This window comes from Ovis aries, chromosome 2 (assembly GCF_016772045.2).
Source record: "Ovis aries strain OAR_USU_Benz2616 breed Rambouillet chromosome 2, ARS-UI_Ramb_v3.0, whole genome shotgun sequence".
Classification (NCBI taxonomy): domain Eukaryota; kingdom Metazoa; phylum Chordata; class Mammalia; order Artiodactyla; family Bovidae; genus Ovis; species Ovis aries.
Genome location: NC_056055.1, coordinates 173,262,291 through 173,282,580, shown reverse-complemented (window position 1 = coordinate 173,282,580; position 20,290 = coordinate 173,262,291). Strand labels below are relative to the sequence as shown.

General features: G+C 38.1%; 1 protein-coding gene across 2 annotated transcripts in view; it reads left to right on the top strand.

Annotated features, from left to right (window-relative positions):
* Positions 1-20,290, top strand: part of THSD7B (thrombospondin type 1 domain containing 7B) — a 1,048,668-nt gene that overhangs the window by 779,731 nt on the left and 248,647 nt on the right. For both annotated transcript variants that reach the window (XM_060411164.1, XM_027965001.3), the window contains one exon: positions 16,438-16,616. In XM_060411164.1, the coding sequence (XP_060267147.1) occupies positions 16,438-16,616 (179 nt within the window). The remainder of the gene's footprint in view (positions 1-16,437; positions 16,617-20,290) is intronic.

Sequence of the window (20,290 nt, the reverse complement as noted above, 5' to 3'; positions counted from 1 at the left end):
GGAGAGAGGATCTGGCTAAGATGCTGCATTCTCTCATTTTCAGTCCATGTACATCCTTCTTTTATTTTTAATTTAGTTTTATAATTTCCCCTATCACTCAGTATCTCCAGTCCTATTAGCTTCCCTCATATTTAATTTATAACCTTCCAGCCCTCTCTACATCTGTTTATATTGAAGTCTATGTGTTCCTGAAGTATGAATATAATTATTTAGCTTGTTTTGATGTACATTTAGAGTATATAACCATCTTACTTTTTTTACCTTTATTGGAGTATAAGTGACACATAAGGTTGTATATATTTAAGGTGTACAATTTGATGTTTTGATATACATATACATAGTGAAATAATCCCCACAGTCAAGCTTATAAACATACACATCACCTTACATAGGTAGCATTTTTTACATGTATGGTAAAAATAACTGAGATCTACTCTCAGCAGATTTCAAGTATATAATACAATATCATTAACTACCATGTTGTACGTTAGATTTCCAGGGCTTATTCCTCCTGTGCAAATGAAACGTCTCCTTTGGCCGGCATCTCCCCACTGCCCCAACTCTGTAACCTCTGGCAACCTCCATTCTACTCTGATTTTATTGGTTCAACTATTTTTAGATTCTACATGTAAGTGAAATTATGCAGTATTTTTCTTTCTGTGTCTAGCTTATTTCACTTAGCATAACACTCTCCAGGGCTTCCAGGTGGCTCAAGTGGTGAAGAATCTGCCTCCCAATGTAGGAGCCACAGGAGAGGCAGGTTAGATCCCTGGATTGGGGAGATCCCTTGGAGGAGGAAATGGCAACCCACTCCAGTATTCTTGGCAGGATGATTCCACAGACAGAGAAGCCTAGCAGGCTACAGTACCTGGAGTTGCAAAAAGTCCGGCACCACCAAGCATGCCAGCAACACAAAATGTAACACCCTCCAAGTTGTCACAAATGGCAAGATTTCTTTCTTAGGCTGAGTAATATTTCCTTGTTTGTATATATCACATTTTCTTTATCATTCATCCCTGGACTGATAGATTGTTTTCATATCTTGGCTATTGTGAGTAATGTTGCAATGAGCATGGGAGTATAGATGTTTCTTTGACACGTTGATTTGATTTTCTTTGTATATATGCCTGGTAGTGGGACTGCTGAACCACATGCTTGTGCTATTTGTTTGTTCCCTGATGATGAGAGCTAACGTCTATTGAACATTTAAAATAGGCTATACCTGTCTCTAAATGCTCTCTGTTAACTCATGTTATTCTTATCAACAGTCTAGATTAGATGTTAGTTTTATCATCAGGTTGTTGCTATTCAATCAGTAAGTTGTGTCTGACTCTTTGAGACCCCATGGACTGAAGCATGCCAGGCTGCTCTGTCCTTCACTATCTTCAGGAGTTTGCTTGAACTCATGTCCATTGGGTCAATGATGCCATCCAACCATCTCATCCTCTGTTGCGCCCATCTCCTCTTGCCCTCAAGCTTTCCCAGTTTCACATCTTTTCCAGCGAGTTGACTCTGCATCAGGTGGCCAAAGTATTGGAGCTTCAGTCCTTCCAAAGGAAATTAAGGAATAGGGAGGTTAAGGATCTTGCACAAGCTTGCTCAACTAAGAATGTCAAGCTTGTCTTCTCTTCCAGGAAATTTGGTTCCAGAATGTGTCTCTTAATATATCAACTGCCTCTATTCATTCTTCTGTATGTAGATTTGTTTATTCTTTTGGGGGCACTGCATAGTATTCTATCTTTTACACATATTTATCATTTTATGTTTATTTTCCCATAGTGATAAACTGTTCAGGCTTTATACCGTCTTAGCCAATCAATGAATGATGTGAATAGCCTGTTATGGCACCTCTGCTACAGTATGATTATTAGGTAGATAGTAAGATAGTATTAATATAATTTACCAAAAAGAAAACCAACAACAACACTAAAAACAATAACATTAACAAAATAAGGAGAAATATACCAAAACAATAATAGCTGAGAGCCTTTGAACTCTAAGTATATTTTCTCCTTCCAACTGTTTTTTACTTTTGCTTTCCATGTCTATACCTCTACCTTTATAATTGTACTGTTGACAACTCTCAGATTTTGAGTCTCATATATGGAATCAATGCTAGAACAAAATTTTTAGGTCTGCTGTCTGTATAATATGTCCCTGGAGTTCTGCTTAACCCAGGTGTGGGTTGGTTTCACCTGATTATTTCCAACAGCTCCAAGACAAAAATTCATACCTTAAAATAGCTTAGTTGGTACTGTCTCATCCTCTTAAATGATAAGACTTGAGGAGTTTATCTCATTTCTTTTTCTGAATCATCTTTTGGGACACTGGAAGGGTGAATGCAGACATGTTAACTCCAGATAGTATACTCAGCGCATTCTTGGACCAGAGTTACACTCTGAAATATACACAGCTTACATGATGATTGTGAGGAAAGGAAAATGAAAGTCACTCAGTCGTGTCCAACTCTTTGCGACCCCATGGACTATACAGTCCATGCAGTTCTCCAGGCTAGAGCCTTTCCCTTCTCCAGATCTTCCCAACCCAGGGATCAAACCCAGGCCTCCTGCATTGCAGGCATATTCTTTACTAGCTGAGCCTCAATGGAAGCCCAAGAATACTGGAGTGGGTAGCCTAACCCTTCTCCAATGGATATTCTGGACCCAGGAATTGAACCCGTGTCTCCAGCATTGCAGGCAGATTCTTTACCAACTGAACTGTCAGGGAAACGCTGATGATTGTAAAGATATCCCTATAAAGCTAGGATGATTGTGTAGAGCATGAAATAGAACAAAAGAAGTTGTCTTCAAGTGCTTCCTGAATTATATCTCCATATTTTGAACTTATTACCACCTGTTGAACATTGTAAAGGTACAGAGTTTCATAATGGAGAGACATTGAAGCAGTAGATTATAGAAGTCCCTGTAAGTCGTTTCAAAACATCTGGGACTTTAATAAAGGAGTAGGATGGGGAACAGACGGAGGAACACTATTGGTTAGGACTGGGGATGATAATGTGCATCTCTGTGAGATGACGGATTTTCACTTAACTTAGGGTGATAATCATTTCATGATATATGTAAGACAAATTATCATGTTTATACCTTAAATGTATATAGTGCTATGTTTTAATTATATCTCACTAAAAGTGAAGGGGAAAATAGCCTATACAATTTATACTTTCTCTCACAGTGAAGGAGAAATAGATTTCTCACAAACTTATGCAGTACATTTGTAGTCTTGCTTCCCCAAGTTAAATTTTTTCAAATTTTATTTATTTAATTTTTGAAGTGTAGTTGATTTTCAGTGTTGTGTTAGTTTCAGAAGTGTAGCAGGGTGATTCAGTTATGCATACCTATTTCAAATGCTTTTCCATTATAGGTTATTACAAGACATGGAATTTAATTCCCTGTGCTAAGCAGTGGGTCCTTGTGGTTTATCTATTTTATCTGTACTAATGTGTATCTGTTAACCCCAAGCTCCTAATTTTTCCCTCACCCCCTTAAGTTTTTAATGGACTCAAGCTGTATAGTCCCGTATTCCCTTGGGATTTATCCCAACTGAGAATGTGAGGCACAGAATACCACAATAAAGAAATTTAATTAGCAGAAATTGTATAGCACAATATAGTCTGCTTGTTACTCGAACTTCAAGTTTCCAATATGAAGCAAAGGATAATCATGGCTTATAGGTGTCATGCTGGATGGGCATTGCAATAACAGATGCTGTAAGGTTATCAGGGAGGAACTTTTTCCAATAATAATGATAATACTTGATCTATATTAAGCATGTGATTGCCTGGCAGGTCCTGTGCTTTTTCTTTACTCTCATTGTGTTTTTCTTTAAAATCTTAAAATGTCACTTCAGTCTCTAGTGGCCTTCAAGCTCTGTTTGTTCAATATTCTAATTTATAATTGGATTGGGGTTATTAGTTGTCATGCACCAAAAGATGATCATTACCTGTTCTGTTTGTTTAATCAACAGACAAAAATTCACATGCACACTTTCCTCATTCCCCTATGAAATAGAGGTCTGGGTCTTGATGTGAAAGTAGCTTTCTTGCAAAGACTTAAGATGTTGGGTCTTCTCCTGTATGTGATTTCTCAAGTTGGGACTGTCTTCCTACCTCCCATCTCCATTTCATGCATCAAAGATGATACTGTAACTACTTTGTAATGAATAAGAATAGTAGTCCATGCTGTTTGTTAAGTTGCTTCAGTCGTGTCTGACTCTTTGCAACCCTATGGACCATAGCCTGCTGGGTTTCTCTGTCCATGGGGATTCTCCAGGCAAAAATACTGAAGTGTGTTTCCATGCCCTCCTCCAGGGGACCTTCCCTACCCAGGAATCAAACATGCATCCCTTACATCTTCTGCATTGGCAGACAGGTTCTTTACCACTAGTGCCACCTGGAAATAGTTCAGTCGCTCAGTCTCATCCTACTCTTTGCGACCCCATGAATCACAGCATGCCAGGCCTCCCTGTCTATCACCATCTCCCGGAGTTTACTCAATCTCATGTCCATCGAGTCAGTGATGCCATCCAGCCATCTCATCCTCTGTCGTCCCCTTTTCCTCCTGTCCCCAATCCCTCCCAGCAACAGAGTCTTTTCTAGTGAGTCAACTCTTCACATGAGGTGGCCAAAATCCTGGAGCTTCAGCTTTAGCATCATTCTTTCCAAAGAACCCCCAGGGCCGATCTCCTTTAGAATGGACCGGTTGGACCTCCTTGCAGTCCAAGGGACTCTCAAGAGTCTTCCTCAATACCACAGTTCAAAAGCATCAATTCGGCGCTCAGCTTTCTTCACAGTCCAACTCTCACATCCATACATGACCACTGGAAAAACCATAGTCTTGACTAGATGGACCTTTTTTGGCAAAGTAATGTCTCTGCTTTTCAATATGCCACCTAGGTTGGTCATAACTTTTCTTCCGAGGAGTAAGCGTCTTTTAATTTCATGGCTGCAGTCAGGAAATAGTAGTAGCCATGGTTAATTCCGCATTCCAGACGCTCTAATGCACAAACCAATTCTTTGAAGTCGGGAATAATTACCTCCATCTGGCAGATGTGAACATTGAGGCTTGAAGGGGTTCAATGACAGCTGCAAATTAATACCACTAGTAGTAAGTGTCCTGGTTGACTTTGAAATTAGCTCTTTCCCATTTTCAAGCCCATGCTATTATCCACCATGGCACTGTTCCTATCTTAGAGAAATAGTGTTCACTGTGTGGTCCACACTTCGAGTGCTCAATTAATCCTCATAATAATCTTATACAGTGGGTACTATTACTATTCCCATTTTAGAAATCTGATGTTGTAAACATTGTTGTGAAGATCTAGATGATAAATATTTTTAGCTTTGTGAGTCATACTGTCTCCATCACAGCTAGGCACCTCTGCTGTTTCAGTGGAAAAATCACTACACACAGCACTTAAATGATTGTGTCTCTATTCCAACAAAACTACTTTAAAAAGAGTCAATTTGGATTTGACCTGCAAGTCAAAATTGTCCAATCTTTGTTTTAGATGATACAAGTGAACCTGAGGACTTCACTGGTGGTCCAGTGGTTAAGAATCCATCTTGCAATGCAGGGGATGTGAGTTCAGTCTCTGGTGGGGAACTAGGATACCACATGCTGCAGGACAAATGGGTCCGTGAGCCACAACTACTGAGTCTGAAGACCACAACTAGAAAATCCGTGCACTTCAACAAAGTTCCCTCAGGCTGCAACTAAGACCTGACCCCACCAAATAAATACATAAGTCTAATGTTTAAAAATATTCCAAAAAAACTGAAGCTGAGAAAATTTAGCCACCCCAGTGGTTCAGTGGTAAAGATTCTGCCTGCAGTGCAGAAGACGTGGATTTCACTCCTGTGTCAGGAAGATCCTCTGGAGGAGGGCACAGCAACCCACTCCAATATTCTTGTCTGGAAAACCCCACGCACAGAGGAGCCTGGCAGGCTACAGTCCATGGGGTCACAAAAGAGTTGGATACAACTTAGTGACTCAACAACAACAGAAGATTTAGATAGCTCTTGTTAAAATGGGGGATAGGCCTAGGAAGGCGTGATATCCATGGTCAAACCGTCATCCATGTGTTAACACTTTCTCTTACCATAGTCTTCATTCCTCTAATAGGTTGACTTTGTCCGCCAAAATATGTTAAATGCATTAAAGTCCTAGCTTCCAGTACCTGTGAATGTGACCTTATTTGCAACCAAGGTGTTTACAGATGTAATTAAGACAAGGAAATTAAGATGAGATCATCCTGGATTTAGGATGTACTCTAAATCCAATGACTGACATCCTTCTAAGAGGAAGGAGAGGGAGATTTGAGACACAGGCACTCGGGAAAGATGACTTTGTGAAGATAAGACAGCAACTGAGGGTGTGCTCCCACAAGCCAAGGAATGCCTAGAGTCATCAGGAGCTGGAAGGGCAAGGAAGGGGGTTTTCTCCCACAGACTTTGCAGGCAGCACAGCCCTACCAATACCTTAATTTCAGACTCCCAGCCTCTCGAACTATGAGAGGATATTTTCTGCTTTTTTAAGCCTCCAAGTTTGTGACTATTGATTATGACAACCCCAGGAATTGAATAAACTCTTTTCTGTCACTTTTTGTTCTCTCTTCTGAAAGACACTTCTGGTCCTTCTTGAGACTTTCTGCTGATGTAAAAGGCCCTCTCTCTTTGTGACTTGGAATCATCCATAGTTCCTTGACATGATTACTATAACTAGAAGATTATTGACTATTTCAGTTTTCTTATAGGAAAAGTAATCAAACATCTCACCCTTTCTTTGCATCTTATTTTGTTCATTTAGCAGTTATATCATGAAATATCAGTAAATAAAATCATCAGATATCTATTTGTCTATAGAAGACAAGAGAAACCTAAATGTAAATCTCTGGACTGGACTGGCTGATCCACAATCCATTAGGAAACAAATTTATTGGTGAGTGAAACAAATTCACCATTATCAGCATGCAGTATAAATCAAGGCTAGGAGTCCTATTTAATTTTACACCTTGGTGATATTTTAAAGGTTTTTTACAGTAACTTGCAAGGAGTTAATGTGCTATGAATTCATTCCAGTACATTGATTTCTGCATTAGCTCAGTGAAAGATGCAGTTCTTTGGCAAAAGCAAACTTTTGGAGGTAAATTTGATTGGTCGTGTAATCCATAATTTAGAATCTTTAATAACAACTTATTTCATTGTTCATGGATAAAAATCACTGTCTGGATGACCCAACATTCCAGCAAATAAAAACATAATTGATGTTTCATTCTGAAGTTTATTCTATGCACATCTCAGCACAGAATGAGCTTTATTCTGTGCCCCAGGGCTTGCAGGAAGTTGGCTCTGAATGATCATGTTGTCATCTGCCTCTTCTAAGGTATTCATTCTGTAGTAGGTATTTTTGATGTTTCTTGTTGCCACCTTTAGGAATTATGTTTAAGTGCTGGTGCTCGTAAGATGCAGGGACTGATGGCCATAGCACTCAATCCACTCAGTGAAGCTTAAACTTCAGGACCTCCCTCTTGCATGCACCTTTTCCGAAGTGGAGCTTTCTAGGTAGACTCCTCTTGTGTTCTTTCATGTGATCAGATATGGAGTGGGTTAAGAGATGGGAGACCTGGAGTCCAGTTAAGGAGCCATTATAATAGTCCAGGTGAGAGATAATGAGCATCTGGCCTTGGCTGGTGGAAGCAGACTTGGAAAGACAGAGATGGACTCAAAACACAATTGATTTACTGATCCAGTAAAAAATTGCTCATTTTGTCAATGTTATCTTAGCCTTTAATTTATATGGAAATGATCTGGAATGAGAAATGGCACCAAATTTGAAAATTATTACCCTATAATTTTTCTGTTTAAGCATCTTCACAGAATTATGTTCTCTATCAATCACTAGCACCAGAAACAAGATAAGGAAAAAACATTTTTACCTTGCTATATAGCTTTTAGTAATGGTAAAATATTAACATGCTGCTTGTATTATATGTTATTTTTCCACAAACCCCTGCTTATTATGTTTTTGACCTTACAGTATTAAAGAGAATTTTTTAAAAGACATGCATTCTTATTTTTATTTTTTATTCTTTTATTTTTTATTCTATTTTTATTTTTATTCTTATTTTTATTTTATGCATTTTTATTTTCATGAGAGAAAATTGAATGATTGAGATTTAATATTTTATTCCAGATCACATAAGGTCAGACCTTGGTTTATAATCCATATCACTAGTCCTTTTTTAAAATAATAAATCATATATTTTCCTGAAATACATACCTATAGGCTCAACTTTTGCAAAGTCACATTCTCATTGGATGATGCTGCCATTCAGACTGTGATAACTGCTGATACAACTTAATATTATTTTCCTAGGACATTATGTATAGATGCTCAAACTACTCTAAATATTTTTATGACCAACCTAGATAGCATATTAAAAGGCAGAGACATTATTTTGCCAACAAAGGTCCGTCTAGTCAAGACTATGGTTTTTCCAGTGGTCATGTATGGATGTGAGAGTTGGACTGTGAAGAAAGCTGAGTGCCGAAGAATTGATACTTTTGAACTGTGGTATTGGAGAAGACTCTTGAGAGTCCCTTGGACTGCGAGAAAATTCAACCAGTCCATCCTAAAGGAGATCAGTCCTCGGTGTTCATTGGAAGGACTGATGTTGAAGCTGAAACTCCAATATTTGGGCCACCTGATGTGAAGAGTTGACTCATTGGAAAAGACCCTGATGCTGGGAGAGATTGGGGGCAGGAGGAGAAGGGGACAACAGTGGATGAGATGGCTGGATGGCATCACCGATTCAATGGACATGAGTTTGGGTAGACTCATGGAGTTGGTGATGGACAGGGAGGCCTGGTGTGCTGCGATTCATGGGGTCACACAGTCGGACATGACTGAGCGACTGAACTGAACTGAGTGCTCTTTACTTGATCTTCTGAAGATATACTTTCTTATGCCACTGTTGATGCGTTAGAATAAGATAGGTTATGATATGGTAACAAATGAAACTGAGAGTTTCAAAATCCCAGAGAATGAAAGCCATTAAGATCATTCAGTATCCGTGTCCATTGTGCATTGGCTGGTGTTTTTGGACCCTCTGGCATATAGAAGGAAAGAGGGGAACAAATTACACTCCAGCTCTTTTATTAAAAATAATTCTTTACTTAATTAATTTACTTGGTTGCTCCTGGTCTTAGTCGCAGCATGTGAAACCTAGTTCCCAGACCAGGGATTGAACCTAGGTCCCCTGCATTGGGACCGTGGAGTCTTAGCCACTGGACCATGAGGGAAATCCCTACACTTGAGTTCCTAACGCTGCCACCTGGAACTGACACACTTCACTTCTGCTTACACTTCACTGGATATAGCAAGAAGATCACATCTCAATTCTAGAGTCAGGGAAGTGCAATCACGCCATGTGTCCAGAAGCAAAACCAAAAGTATTTGGAGAATAGCACTGATGATGTGACAAGAATAACAGCGTCTCAGATGTGCTCTGAGATCAGCTTTCAGAACTTTGAAAGAAAGTGTAAATTACTGACTGGTATAATTTAAGTCAAGATTTTCTCAGGGAGAGGAGATGTCACGAGAGGACTTTATACAGGCTCTTGCAGCCACAGTCCTACAAATTACCCCGTAATATTGTCTTGTCTACAATCTGCAGCTTTGCAGTGTTTCAAATGCCAAGTTTATTATGTGGTTAAAGCATTCAGTCACTTTAATTCTAACAGCATTTATTTGCAGTAATGATAAAAACTGCTTTGGTATATACAGTCCTAATTGAATGGTTCAAATGATTCTGTGTCTAGTGTTTCATTTGTCCTAACATCCTTAATATCTTCTAAGAGCAAAATCTCTCTTCTGTCTGCCTAGAGGAGCCAGATACAAGGCTATTAATGCTGAAACTTTGTCTGTATGAACACCTGCAGATACCATCTATATTAAATTGCCTGGGTAATTCAATTTAGAAGATCAGTTCTTGCTATGATTCGGTTGATTGATTAAATTGACACTGATACATTTACTTTGAGTAAGTGAACCAGGTTGAGCAATTAGTCAAAAACCTGTGCCTCCTGAAAAAATGTGCCAGTCTTTTATTTTCATGTGATAGACAGTTGAAGCCAGAATCTGTTACCTCAGATTGTTATATGATTTATATATATTATTTGTATCGTATAATTAAAGTCATTGATTATATACTATGTGTTTTTTTTTTTCTTACTTATAAGACTGCTTTCTAGAAAAATGTGAAATTCTTTAGGGCCAGGGTTGATTTTCTGTTTTGTCACTCTAGAACCAAAGAGTACATTCTGGGGTAAAAATAATTATTTTTTCCTACTTAATTGTGAGCTGTGTATCTCCATCAAGTCTGGATTCAACTTTCCTTTCTAATTCTGACCAGTCTATAGGTTGAAGCTTTTGACCTTAATGACTTTCAATAGCTTTTCATCTGAAAGTTTACCAATAAATTATATTTTTAATTAAGAAAACTAGTCGACAGATGATTTTATTTCTGGTAGATGTAATAAAATTTAATACATAATATGCTGTGAAATTTTTGAGTTTTAGGGAATCCAGAAAACTTTTTCCTTAATGTGATTATTAGATCTTTGTATGACTTCTTATTTAGCTGTATTCAGGTATCTGATAAGATTGTGGATCCAAATAAGCTACTTTGTTATTTGCAGTACCATAACCATATTTTATAATGGTTAATATTAGAGAGTCTGTGCTAATGGGTTTTCATATATGCAGTAAAGGTATTCTTCTACCAGTAGGGAATATATTTTCAAAACTGTTCTTTTTATTGTTGCTATTGTTATTCAGTCGCTCAATTGTGTCTGACTCTTTGCAACCCCATGGACTGCAGCATGCCATGCTCCTCTGTCCTTCACTATACCCCGGAATTTGCTCAAACTCATATCCATTGAGTCGGTGATGCCATCCAACCATCTCATCCCCTGTTACCCGCTTCTCCTCCTGCCCGCAATCTTTCCTAGCATCAGGATCTTTTCCAGTGAATCAGCTCTTCCCATCAAGTAACTCTTCACATCAGGTGGCTCTTCGCATCAGCTCCAAATATTGAAGTTTCAGCATCAATCCTTCCAGTGAATATTCAGGGTTGATTTCCTTTAGGATTGACTGGTTTGATCTCCTTGCTATCCAAGGGACTCTCAAGAGTCTTCTCCAGCACCACAGTTCAAAAACATCAATTCTTCCATGCCATAACTCAAAATTTTAAAGGAAGAAACAATGGTACTTTAGGTGCTTTCCAGCTCTTCCCTTCTCAGGCCTCCAGATGCCTAAACAAGGTTAGGCCCATTTTTGAAAGACTGCATCTTTGAAAGAATGTAACTGCTGTTCATGAGCAGTATTCTCAGTTCAAAATATAAATGCACAACAGCAAGCTGGCACTTCAGTTCACACTCTAGCCACATGCTAGTGGACTGAGATCTTAAACAGATGTTTGTCAGTGTTTCCCTTAAGAACAATGGCAAAGTATTGATCTAATTTCTCAAATTCTTTCCTGTGATAATATTAAAACATCTGCCCCCATGCTTTCCCCACCTTTTCTGAAGAATATCTAAACCATTCTGACTGAAATCATCACATACTTTTAAGTATGGTATATTTTATTAGATAAATGATAGGACTAAAATGTATTAATAAATCTTTAAATATGGACAAATGAAGACATGATATCATTCTAACTCACAAAGTTCTTCCAGATTTTCACTTTGCACTGGGGAAGAGATGAGCAACATTTTATTTTTGGTAGTGTGTTTTTATTCTTTTAGCAGTGTTAGTCAATAGAACATTCACTGTCTAGGCAGATGTTTGCTATTACTTTACACAGTGGGAAAATATAAGTAAATTAACCTAGGTTATTTCCTCAGGCTTAATATCATCAATATTTCCTTCTTTCACATCTTCCAAAACAAGATTTTCAGGGGGCAGTGAGAGGTGTGAAGGGGAAGTGTTAGTACTTGAATGCTAAAAGAAAAATATCCATAGCACATAATATCCTGAGAAGTGGTCTTATCGTTGAGGCCATCAGTTTTAGAGAGCTGAGTTCTACATCTGTTGAGCTAACCTAAAGAGCAATGGGCTGCCATCTATGGAGTCACACAGAGTTGGACACGACTGAAGCGACTTGGCAGCAGCAGCAGCAGCAGCAGCAAAGAGAAATATGTGGGGATTAATAATATAGATTGAAACCAGGTTCCTGGGCTTCAGCCCTTTTGGGAGTAAGTCATTAAATTCCTCCAGCTATAACATACAGATTCTATTAATATATTTTATTCAGCTCATCTTTATCTGTAATATCAAGATACTTTTTGAATACCTACTGTGTACAATGTATATGTCTTATAAAATCACTATGTTGTTGCATTCTGTACTGATAATTTTATAATAACTACTTCATGCTCAATTTCACATGCATACAGATAACTAAAATAGAACATGAAGGCATCTACAGGTCAAGTAATATGTTGGTCCAAGCAACACATTCTGCTTATAAATTATAGTGTAAAATATTTTCAGTAGAAAAAGTGCTTCTTTCATAGCAGTTGGGTTTAGATTTATGAATGTGGCCAGTGCAGCTAGTCTGTGGTATGTTTTATGTAAATGAACTTTTAAAACATTATTGAAGTTTCCATAGTCAGAAATTGGAAGTCTCTTATGGCAGGTTAACTTGTAGGTAGCCACATTTGATCATATTCTATTACCAATAGCTGCAAGTATTATGTATATATAACTAATCCTTTCAATTATAAGATAGGTATAAAACTATGAAGTTATTAATGGTTCTCAGTATGGTCTTTCCTTTGGAGAATACTCTAGCATGCCAATAACTATTTTGAAAAATAAATGTCACTGTTGTTCAAATCTGTTGAATTTCAGAATTATATTTTACTCATTGAATTTATGACCTTGACTTTCGTAGAAATCCTCTGGTTTCATGTCTTATCATGGGGAAAAAAAAGAAAAACATATCGCTAAGAGGCCCTGTAATTAAAAACCCTTCGATATGTAAATATAGATGATATTTATATTAAATCTCCTTGATTTAAAAAAGCATCTAATTCAAAATCTGTTTTAAAATAGAATCTAAGTAGACACACAAGGATTAACAAGCTATTTATATGAAGTCTCCTGAAATTTCATATTTGAAGCATTTACACCATGAAAATTAATTTCACTCAATTACTAATCTGCTTTTTTCATTCCGTAGCAAATGGAATCATTTTGTGACTCAGTTTCTCTATAAAACCAAGTATTGCCTGTGGCCTCTAGTTAATCCTATAGTTAGCATTTTTTATATACCTAGTACTAAGTTAATAATCAAAACACCTTAGTAATGACTGTACAATTATAACTATGATAAACAACAGAGAATGTTAACAATCCCAAATAGAATTTGTTTTCAACCTCGGAGGGATCCTTCTTGATGACTTAGGTGTTTAAAATGTGCTCTTTCTTATCAGTGAGTGTTATTTGGGAATGTACAATCATTCTAGTATTAATGTATGAGAAATATAACTCTAAAATTAGAGAGTGTAGAGAGATAGCAAGTGGTGAAAAGATGGCTTATATAAGAAAATGATTATCTTTTCCATTGTGATATGAAGATAGAAGAAAAATATGGAAGTTCATACAAATATAGTCATAGGAAATTAAAAGAGTTCATATTCATTCTTATTTCTTCTGAAAAACAACAGATCTTAAAAGTTTGAAGATAGGAGAGGAGGTTTGGTAAAGCTGTCATGTGGAATGGGAGTGAGGAGAAAACTCAGAAGAATCACCAAGCAGTGTGTGGCATTAGCACTGCCTTAATCTCCACTTGGTTTCCAGTATTAAGCACGGAGTAGGAAGGTAGTTGGACCAATTTAGATCTGAAGTTTTGCCAGACTGGGCATAGCAGCAGAGTGATGGGGCCAGATGGTCAACCATATTTCAAGAGAGTAGTTGAAGAGAGAGAGAGAGAGAGAGAGAGAGAGAGTGTGTGTGTCTGTGTGTGTGTGTTAGTCGCTAAGTTGTGTCCAATTCCTTGCGACCCCATGGACTATAGTATCTGAGCCACTAGGGAAGTAATGAAAGCTAAGCTGGTTAGAGGGAGAGCAGAGTGTTTTCATGAGGAAAGGCACAAATATTGTTGGAGAAGATGAAGGAGTCTATGTGGAAAGATTTCAAGATATAGGAGAGGGAAGGGCAGGAGGAAAACAAGTCAGGAGGTTGTTCTGAGACTAGGTTACACATTAGAATTCTCTGGGGATCTTTAAAAACTACCACTATCCAGGTCCCATCCTCTGAGATTTGGTTGAATTAGTCCATAGTATAACCTGGCCAATGGGAACATATTTTGGGGCCAAAGCTGAAAATCTTTGTTTAGACCCACTTATGAAGAATCTTATAGTTTTTGCAAAGTGATTATCACTTTATTTTCAAGGCAATAGAGAATCAGCAAAGGTTATAAAAGGACTAGTATAAATTATTATGTATTTTAGAAAAGTAACCTTTCCCTCAGAGTGACTGACCAATACCAAAGAGAATGATTAGGAGAAAAGGAGACTCGTGGAGAGAATATTTCAGTATTCTGGGTCAGAAAGAGTTGAACCGAGGATGAACCAGAAGAATTATAGAGTAGGGGACATTGTTGTGATGCTTTAACATAAGAACTAATTAGTATATGTGTAAAATGATGGAGGCTGGTCTAAGGTAACTGAAATATTTTTTATTTTGGATAATCTGTTAGCTTTCAGTTGCTGCATAACAAATTAACATAGATGTAGCACTTCAAAACATGTCTTATCTCACAGTTTCCATGGGTCAGGAGTACAGCCATGGCCTCTCTCAATTCTTTGCTGAAGAGTCTCACCAGACTGTAATCGAGTTGTGAATCAAGATTTAAGATTCTGCAGAGGTGTGATTGAGGGAAACTCCTGTTCCAAGCTCACTTGTAATTGTTGGCAGAATCATCTTCATGTATTACAACCCGCAGAGATAAGATGCCTGTTTTCTTGCTTGCTGAGAGCCAGGGGCTGTCCTCAGGCCCTAGAAGCTGCCTGTGGTCTCCTGCCCTGTGGCCTCACTGTAGACATGCGGTAGCACAGCTATTTGCTTCTTTAAGACCAGTAGGAGAATGTTGTTCTACACACACACAGAGACAAAAGGCCCAATCACTCTTTTAAAGTTTTTCACCTGATTAATTCAGGGCCCCTCAGAATAATCTTCCTTTGTATTAATTCAAAATTTGGCATCTAAATAATATCTGTGCATTCCCTTCCCTTTTGCCACATACTATAATCTAATCACAGGTCTTGCCCAGATTCAAAGGGAAGAGATTATACAGGTATATACACCAGTATGGGCTTCCCTGGTGGCTCAGACGGTAAAGCGGCTGCCTGCAATGCAGGAGACTTGGGTTCAATCCCTGGGTCCGGAAGATCCCCTGGAGAAGGAAATGGCAACCCACTCCAGTACTCTTGCTTGGAAAATTCCATGGCCTGAGGAGCATGGTAGGCTACAGTCCATGGAATCAGAGAGTCAGACAGGACTAAGCTACTTCATATACCAGTACATAGAAATCAGATATGTTGCAGTTAATTAAGGTGAGGAATATAAGAAAATTAGAATGTTCTAGGAGAAAACTGGTGACCTCAGCTTTAGACATGTTAAATTTGAGGGTAATCAGGCATCTGATTAGAGTGGATTAAGTTCTAGGTGGCCTAGAACTTATTAGAGAGATGGCAATTGGGTATACATATCTGGTAATGATCTGTAGAGGTGATGGTTAATCAGGGAAAGATTGTAGCAAGAAGTGGGCTGAGGACAGGAATAAGAGCTTGGAAAGCTAGAACATCTGCAACTGTATTTCAGCCCGCACCTCTTGATTCCAGTCCAGTATCTCATGTACAACCTTTCACTATGCCTCATGTTTTCTTTAGTAGTATCCTGCTCTTCCTAATCCGTGGTTCAGTCTTTGCCCTCCTCCTACCAAGTCACACTACACAACAGTGAGAATCAAGATCGTTCTTTGTGAAAGCGTTGCAGATTGAAGGCACTGAGACTGGCTATATTATGCTCTCTGTTCCCAGAAAAGGAAATGCAGATCCAGTGCAGGAGGAGATAGTACCATCATTAACCCTGAGCTGCTTCATTTCTTCTTATTAGAAAGGAAGACCTTGCGCTTTTCCCTTCTTCCTTCCTCAATCCCGGATTTGCCTATGAAGTAAGCAGATGGCACAGATTTGGAATGGAAAAGTAATCATATGCATCTCTCTTGGAAATCTTTTGTCTGTTTATTGAAACCCCTGCAGCAATATTGTTAGGCAATCTGATCTCTAATAATGGAAACAAAGTAAATTTGATCAGATTTTCTTCCCTGCTTTTAAATCTTTTCCAGGCTATATTCAAGAAGAATGCGTCATTCCTTGCCCATTTGATTGCAAGTTAAGCGACTGGTCAAGTTGGGGGTCTTGCAGTTCATCTTGCGGGATTGGAGTGAGAATTCGATCGAGATGGCTGAAAGAAAAACCATACAATGGAGGTCGCCCGTGTCCCAAACTGGATCTCAAGAATCAGGTAAAGTACATGAAACAACAAATACAGAGCTGAAAAAGTATCTCCTTTATTATTTCCTGTTGAAATTGAAGTCATTATCTTGTTATTAGTAGCTCATATAGTTATTAGAAGTTCAGAAGAGTGGATAAGAGGGTAGAAATTAATATAATAGAATTAGTAATAGAAGCTTTGCCCACTCCGAGGCAATGCCGAGAATGACTTGGTAATATTAGCTATAATGATGTTTACAAAAATTAAATCCAGTTGGTTTTTAGATTATCTTGAAATGTTATTTGATTAATCATATTATAAAAGGCTTTTGTGTGTATATGTATGTAATAATGTTGGGAGAATATCAATTACTTTATGGCTGTAGATACAGTTAGTGGTCTCATCTGCATACCCCAAAACTGGTGTTCTGTTTTTCCCTTTACCTAACTCTTCATCCTAATTCTCTTTGTTCCTAATCTTGTCAGTGTTTTCACAGCTCTTTCTGTCTCTTCTGAGCTATTTTTCTACCTTTTCCCTCTAAATCAAAGCTGTTTTCATAAATGGAACCTAAAGCATACACTGTCATTTAGATAGCAAATAAAATTGCCATCTTAAGCAAAGCTGATTAGAATATTTCATTTGAAAAGTGAAAGTGAAAGTGAAGTCGCTCAGTCGTGTCTGACTCTTTGCGACCCCATGGACACCAGGCTCCTCCGTCCATGGGATTTTCTAGGCAAGAGTACTGGAGTGGGTTGCCATTTCCTTCTCCATATTTCATTTAGCTTTACCCATATAATAGAAACTAAGATTTAATTAAGAATTATGATAGAGAACTCAAATTTCTCCCATGATTGCATACTGTTATTATACATGGACTGATATATACATTTTAATTAATTTAGTAGGTAAAGTATAAGATGAGAGTTGTTAATAAGTTCTTTATTCTTAAGTGAAGTGTGTCTTAAACATGGGTCTGCAAATCCTTTATGACTCTGAAACTTTTAGCAGAATAGCTACACAGGCTTCTATTACTAAGTCTACTTGTTTCTTCCCTCTAATCCCCATTTTGGTCAGACTTTCTATAGAGATTGTTTAATGGAAGGGAAATCAATATCTAGTTAATTAATATAAATAACATGTCTAAATAACATAACTATTTCTATTTAGATATCATTTGTCATTTCAAGACTGACATCTCTAGCTGGTTTTATAAGTTTTGATAAAAGATACATAACTTGCTGAAAGTGAAAAATTATTATAATGGCAAAAAGATTGTGTTCTAAGACAAGGCAAAGTATTAGGCTGGTCTTGTTTTTTTTTTTTTGTTTTTTTTTTTTAAGTTATGTGGAGTAAAATGATGATCCTGGTTGCTTCCTTCAAAGCAAATATAAAGCATATTGGGGAAAAAACAGTTCAGAGGATTGCAAAATCCACACAAATTTTGTCAAAAAAAAAGTTTCGGGAAGGGAAGGATGAGATATGATTAATGAAAACAGGAGGGGAACAACCCAAATAGGGGAGTTTGAGTAGAGAAATCTCCTCAGTATGAAGAAAGGTATGACCCAGGTTGATGATCAGAAAGAGGACTTTGAAAGGAATCCTTTGTCTGAAGACTAGTTTACCCTTCCTAGGATATTTTCCAGGCATTTATTAAGGAAGGAAATAACTGCTAGGCATTTGTAATTATAAACAATGTGTGATAATTCTTTTGTCTCCTCAAAACAATAAAAGAAAGCAAAGCCTTTATAAAACTAGTGTTAAACACAAGTTTTAAATTGCTATTTTTAAGCAATTTAATCTAGTTACTGCTAATTAACTAGAAAATTATCCAGGGAGTAAAAGGACTTCATCTGAGCACAGATCCCAAAACTGTATTCTTACTATGCGCATACAAATGCATCAAAAACTCTCTATCAAATTTGAGAGTATGGATAAGATAAAGTACTTGTATGCCTGTTAGGACTTAAAGGAAACTTGTTCTAAACGCTTAGTTCAGTTCAGTTGATTTGCTCAGTCGTGCCTGACTCTTTGTGACCCCATGAATGCAGCACGCCAGGCCTCCCTGTCCATCAGCATCTCCCAGAGTCTACCCAAACCCATGTCCATCGAGTCAGTGATGCCATTCAGCCATCTCATCCTCTGTCGTCCCCTTCTCCTCCTGCCCCCAATCCTTCCAAGCATCAGAGTCTTTTCCAATGAGTCAACTCTTCGCATGAGGTGGCCAAAATATTGAAATTTCAGCTTCAACATCAGTCCTTCCAATGAACACCCAGGACTGACCTCCTTCAGGATAGACTGGTTGGATCTCCTTGCAGTCCAAGGGACTCTCAAGAGTCTTCTCCAACACCACAGTTCAAAGGCATCAATACTTCGGCACTCAGCTTTCTTTGCCGTCCAAATCTCACATCCATACATGACTACTGGAAAAGCCATAGCCTTGACTAGATGGACCTTTGTTGGCAAAGTAATGTCTCTGCTTTTGAATATGCTATCTAGGTTGGTCATAACTTTTCTTCCAAGGAGTAAGCTTCTTTTAATTTCATAGCTGCAATCACTATCTGCAGTGATTTTGGAATCCAAAAAAATGAAGTCTGACACTGTTTCCACTGTTTCCCCATCTATTTGCCATGAAGTGATGGGACCAGATGCCATGATCTTCGTTTTCTGAATGTTGAGCTTTAAGCCAACTTTTCCACTCTCCTCTTCCACTTTCATCAAGAGGCTTTTTAGTTCCTTTTCCCTTTCTGCCATAAGGGTGGTGTCATCTGCATATCTGAGGTGATTGATATTTCTCCTGGCAATCTTGATTCCAGCTTGTGCTTCTTCCAGCCCAGTGTTTCTCATGATGTACTCTGCATATAAGTTAAATAAGCAGGGTGACAGTATATAGCCTTGACATACTCCTTTTCCTATTTGGAACCCGTCTGTTGTTCCATGTCCAGTTCTAACTGTTGCTTCCTGACCTGAATACAGGTTTCTCAAGAGACAGGTCAGGTGGTCTGGTATTCCCATCTCTTGAAGAATTTTCCACAGTTGATTGTGATCTACACAGTCAAAGGCTTTGGCATAGTCAATAAAGCAGAAATAAATGTTTTTCTGGAACTCTCTTGCTTTTTCGATGATCTAGTGGATGTTGGCAATTTGATCTCTGGTTCCTCTGCCTTTTCTAAATCCAGCTTGAACATCTGGAAGTTCACAGTTCATGTACTGCTAAAGCCTGGCTTGGAGGATTTTGAGCATTACTTTACTAGCGTGTGAGATGAGTGCAATTGTGTGGTAGTCTGAGAATTCTTTGGCATTGCCTTTTTTGGGGATTGGAATGAAAACTGACCTTTTCCAGTCTGTGGCCACTGCTGAGTTTTCCAACTTTGCTGGCATATTGAGTGCAGCACTTTCACAACGTCATCTTTCAGGATTTGAAATAGCTCAACTGGAATTCCATTACCTCCACTAGCTTTGTTCGTAGTGATGCTTTCTAAGGCCCACTTGACTTCACATTCCAGGATGTCTGGCTCTAGGTGAGTAACTAATGTTTAAAACTTGTATCCTTAAGTAGTACAGACTAGAAATTAATCCCATGTTCAAGAATAATTTAGATAAATTCAATATGTGAAAGCTAAGCAAAGATGGGTTTGTCTGTAGGAGCTGTTTCTAGCTTTTCCATCAGGAAGGGAATGGATAGCATTCCAGAGACATTGGTTATG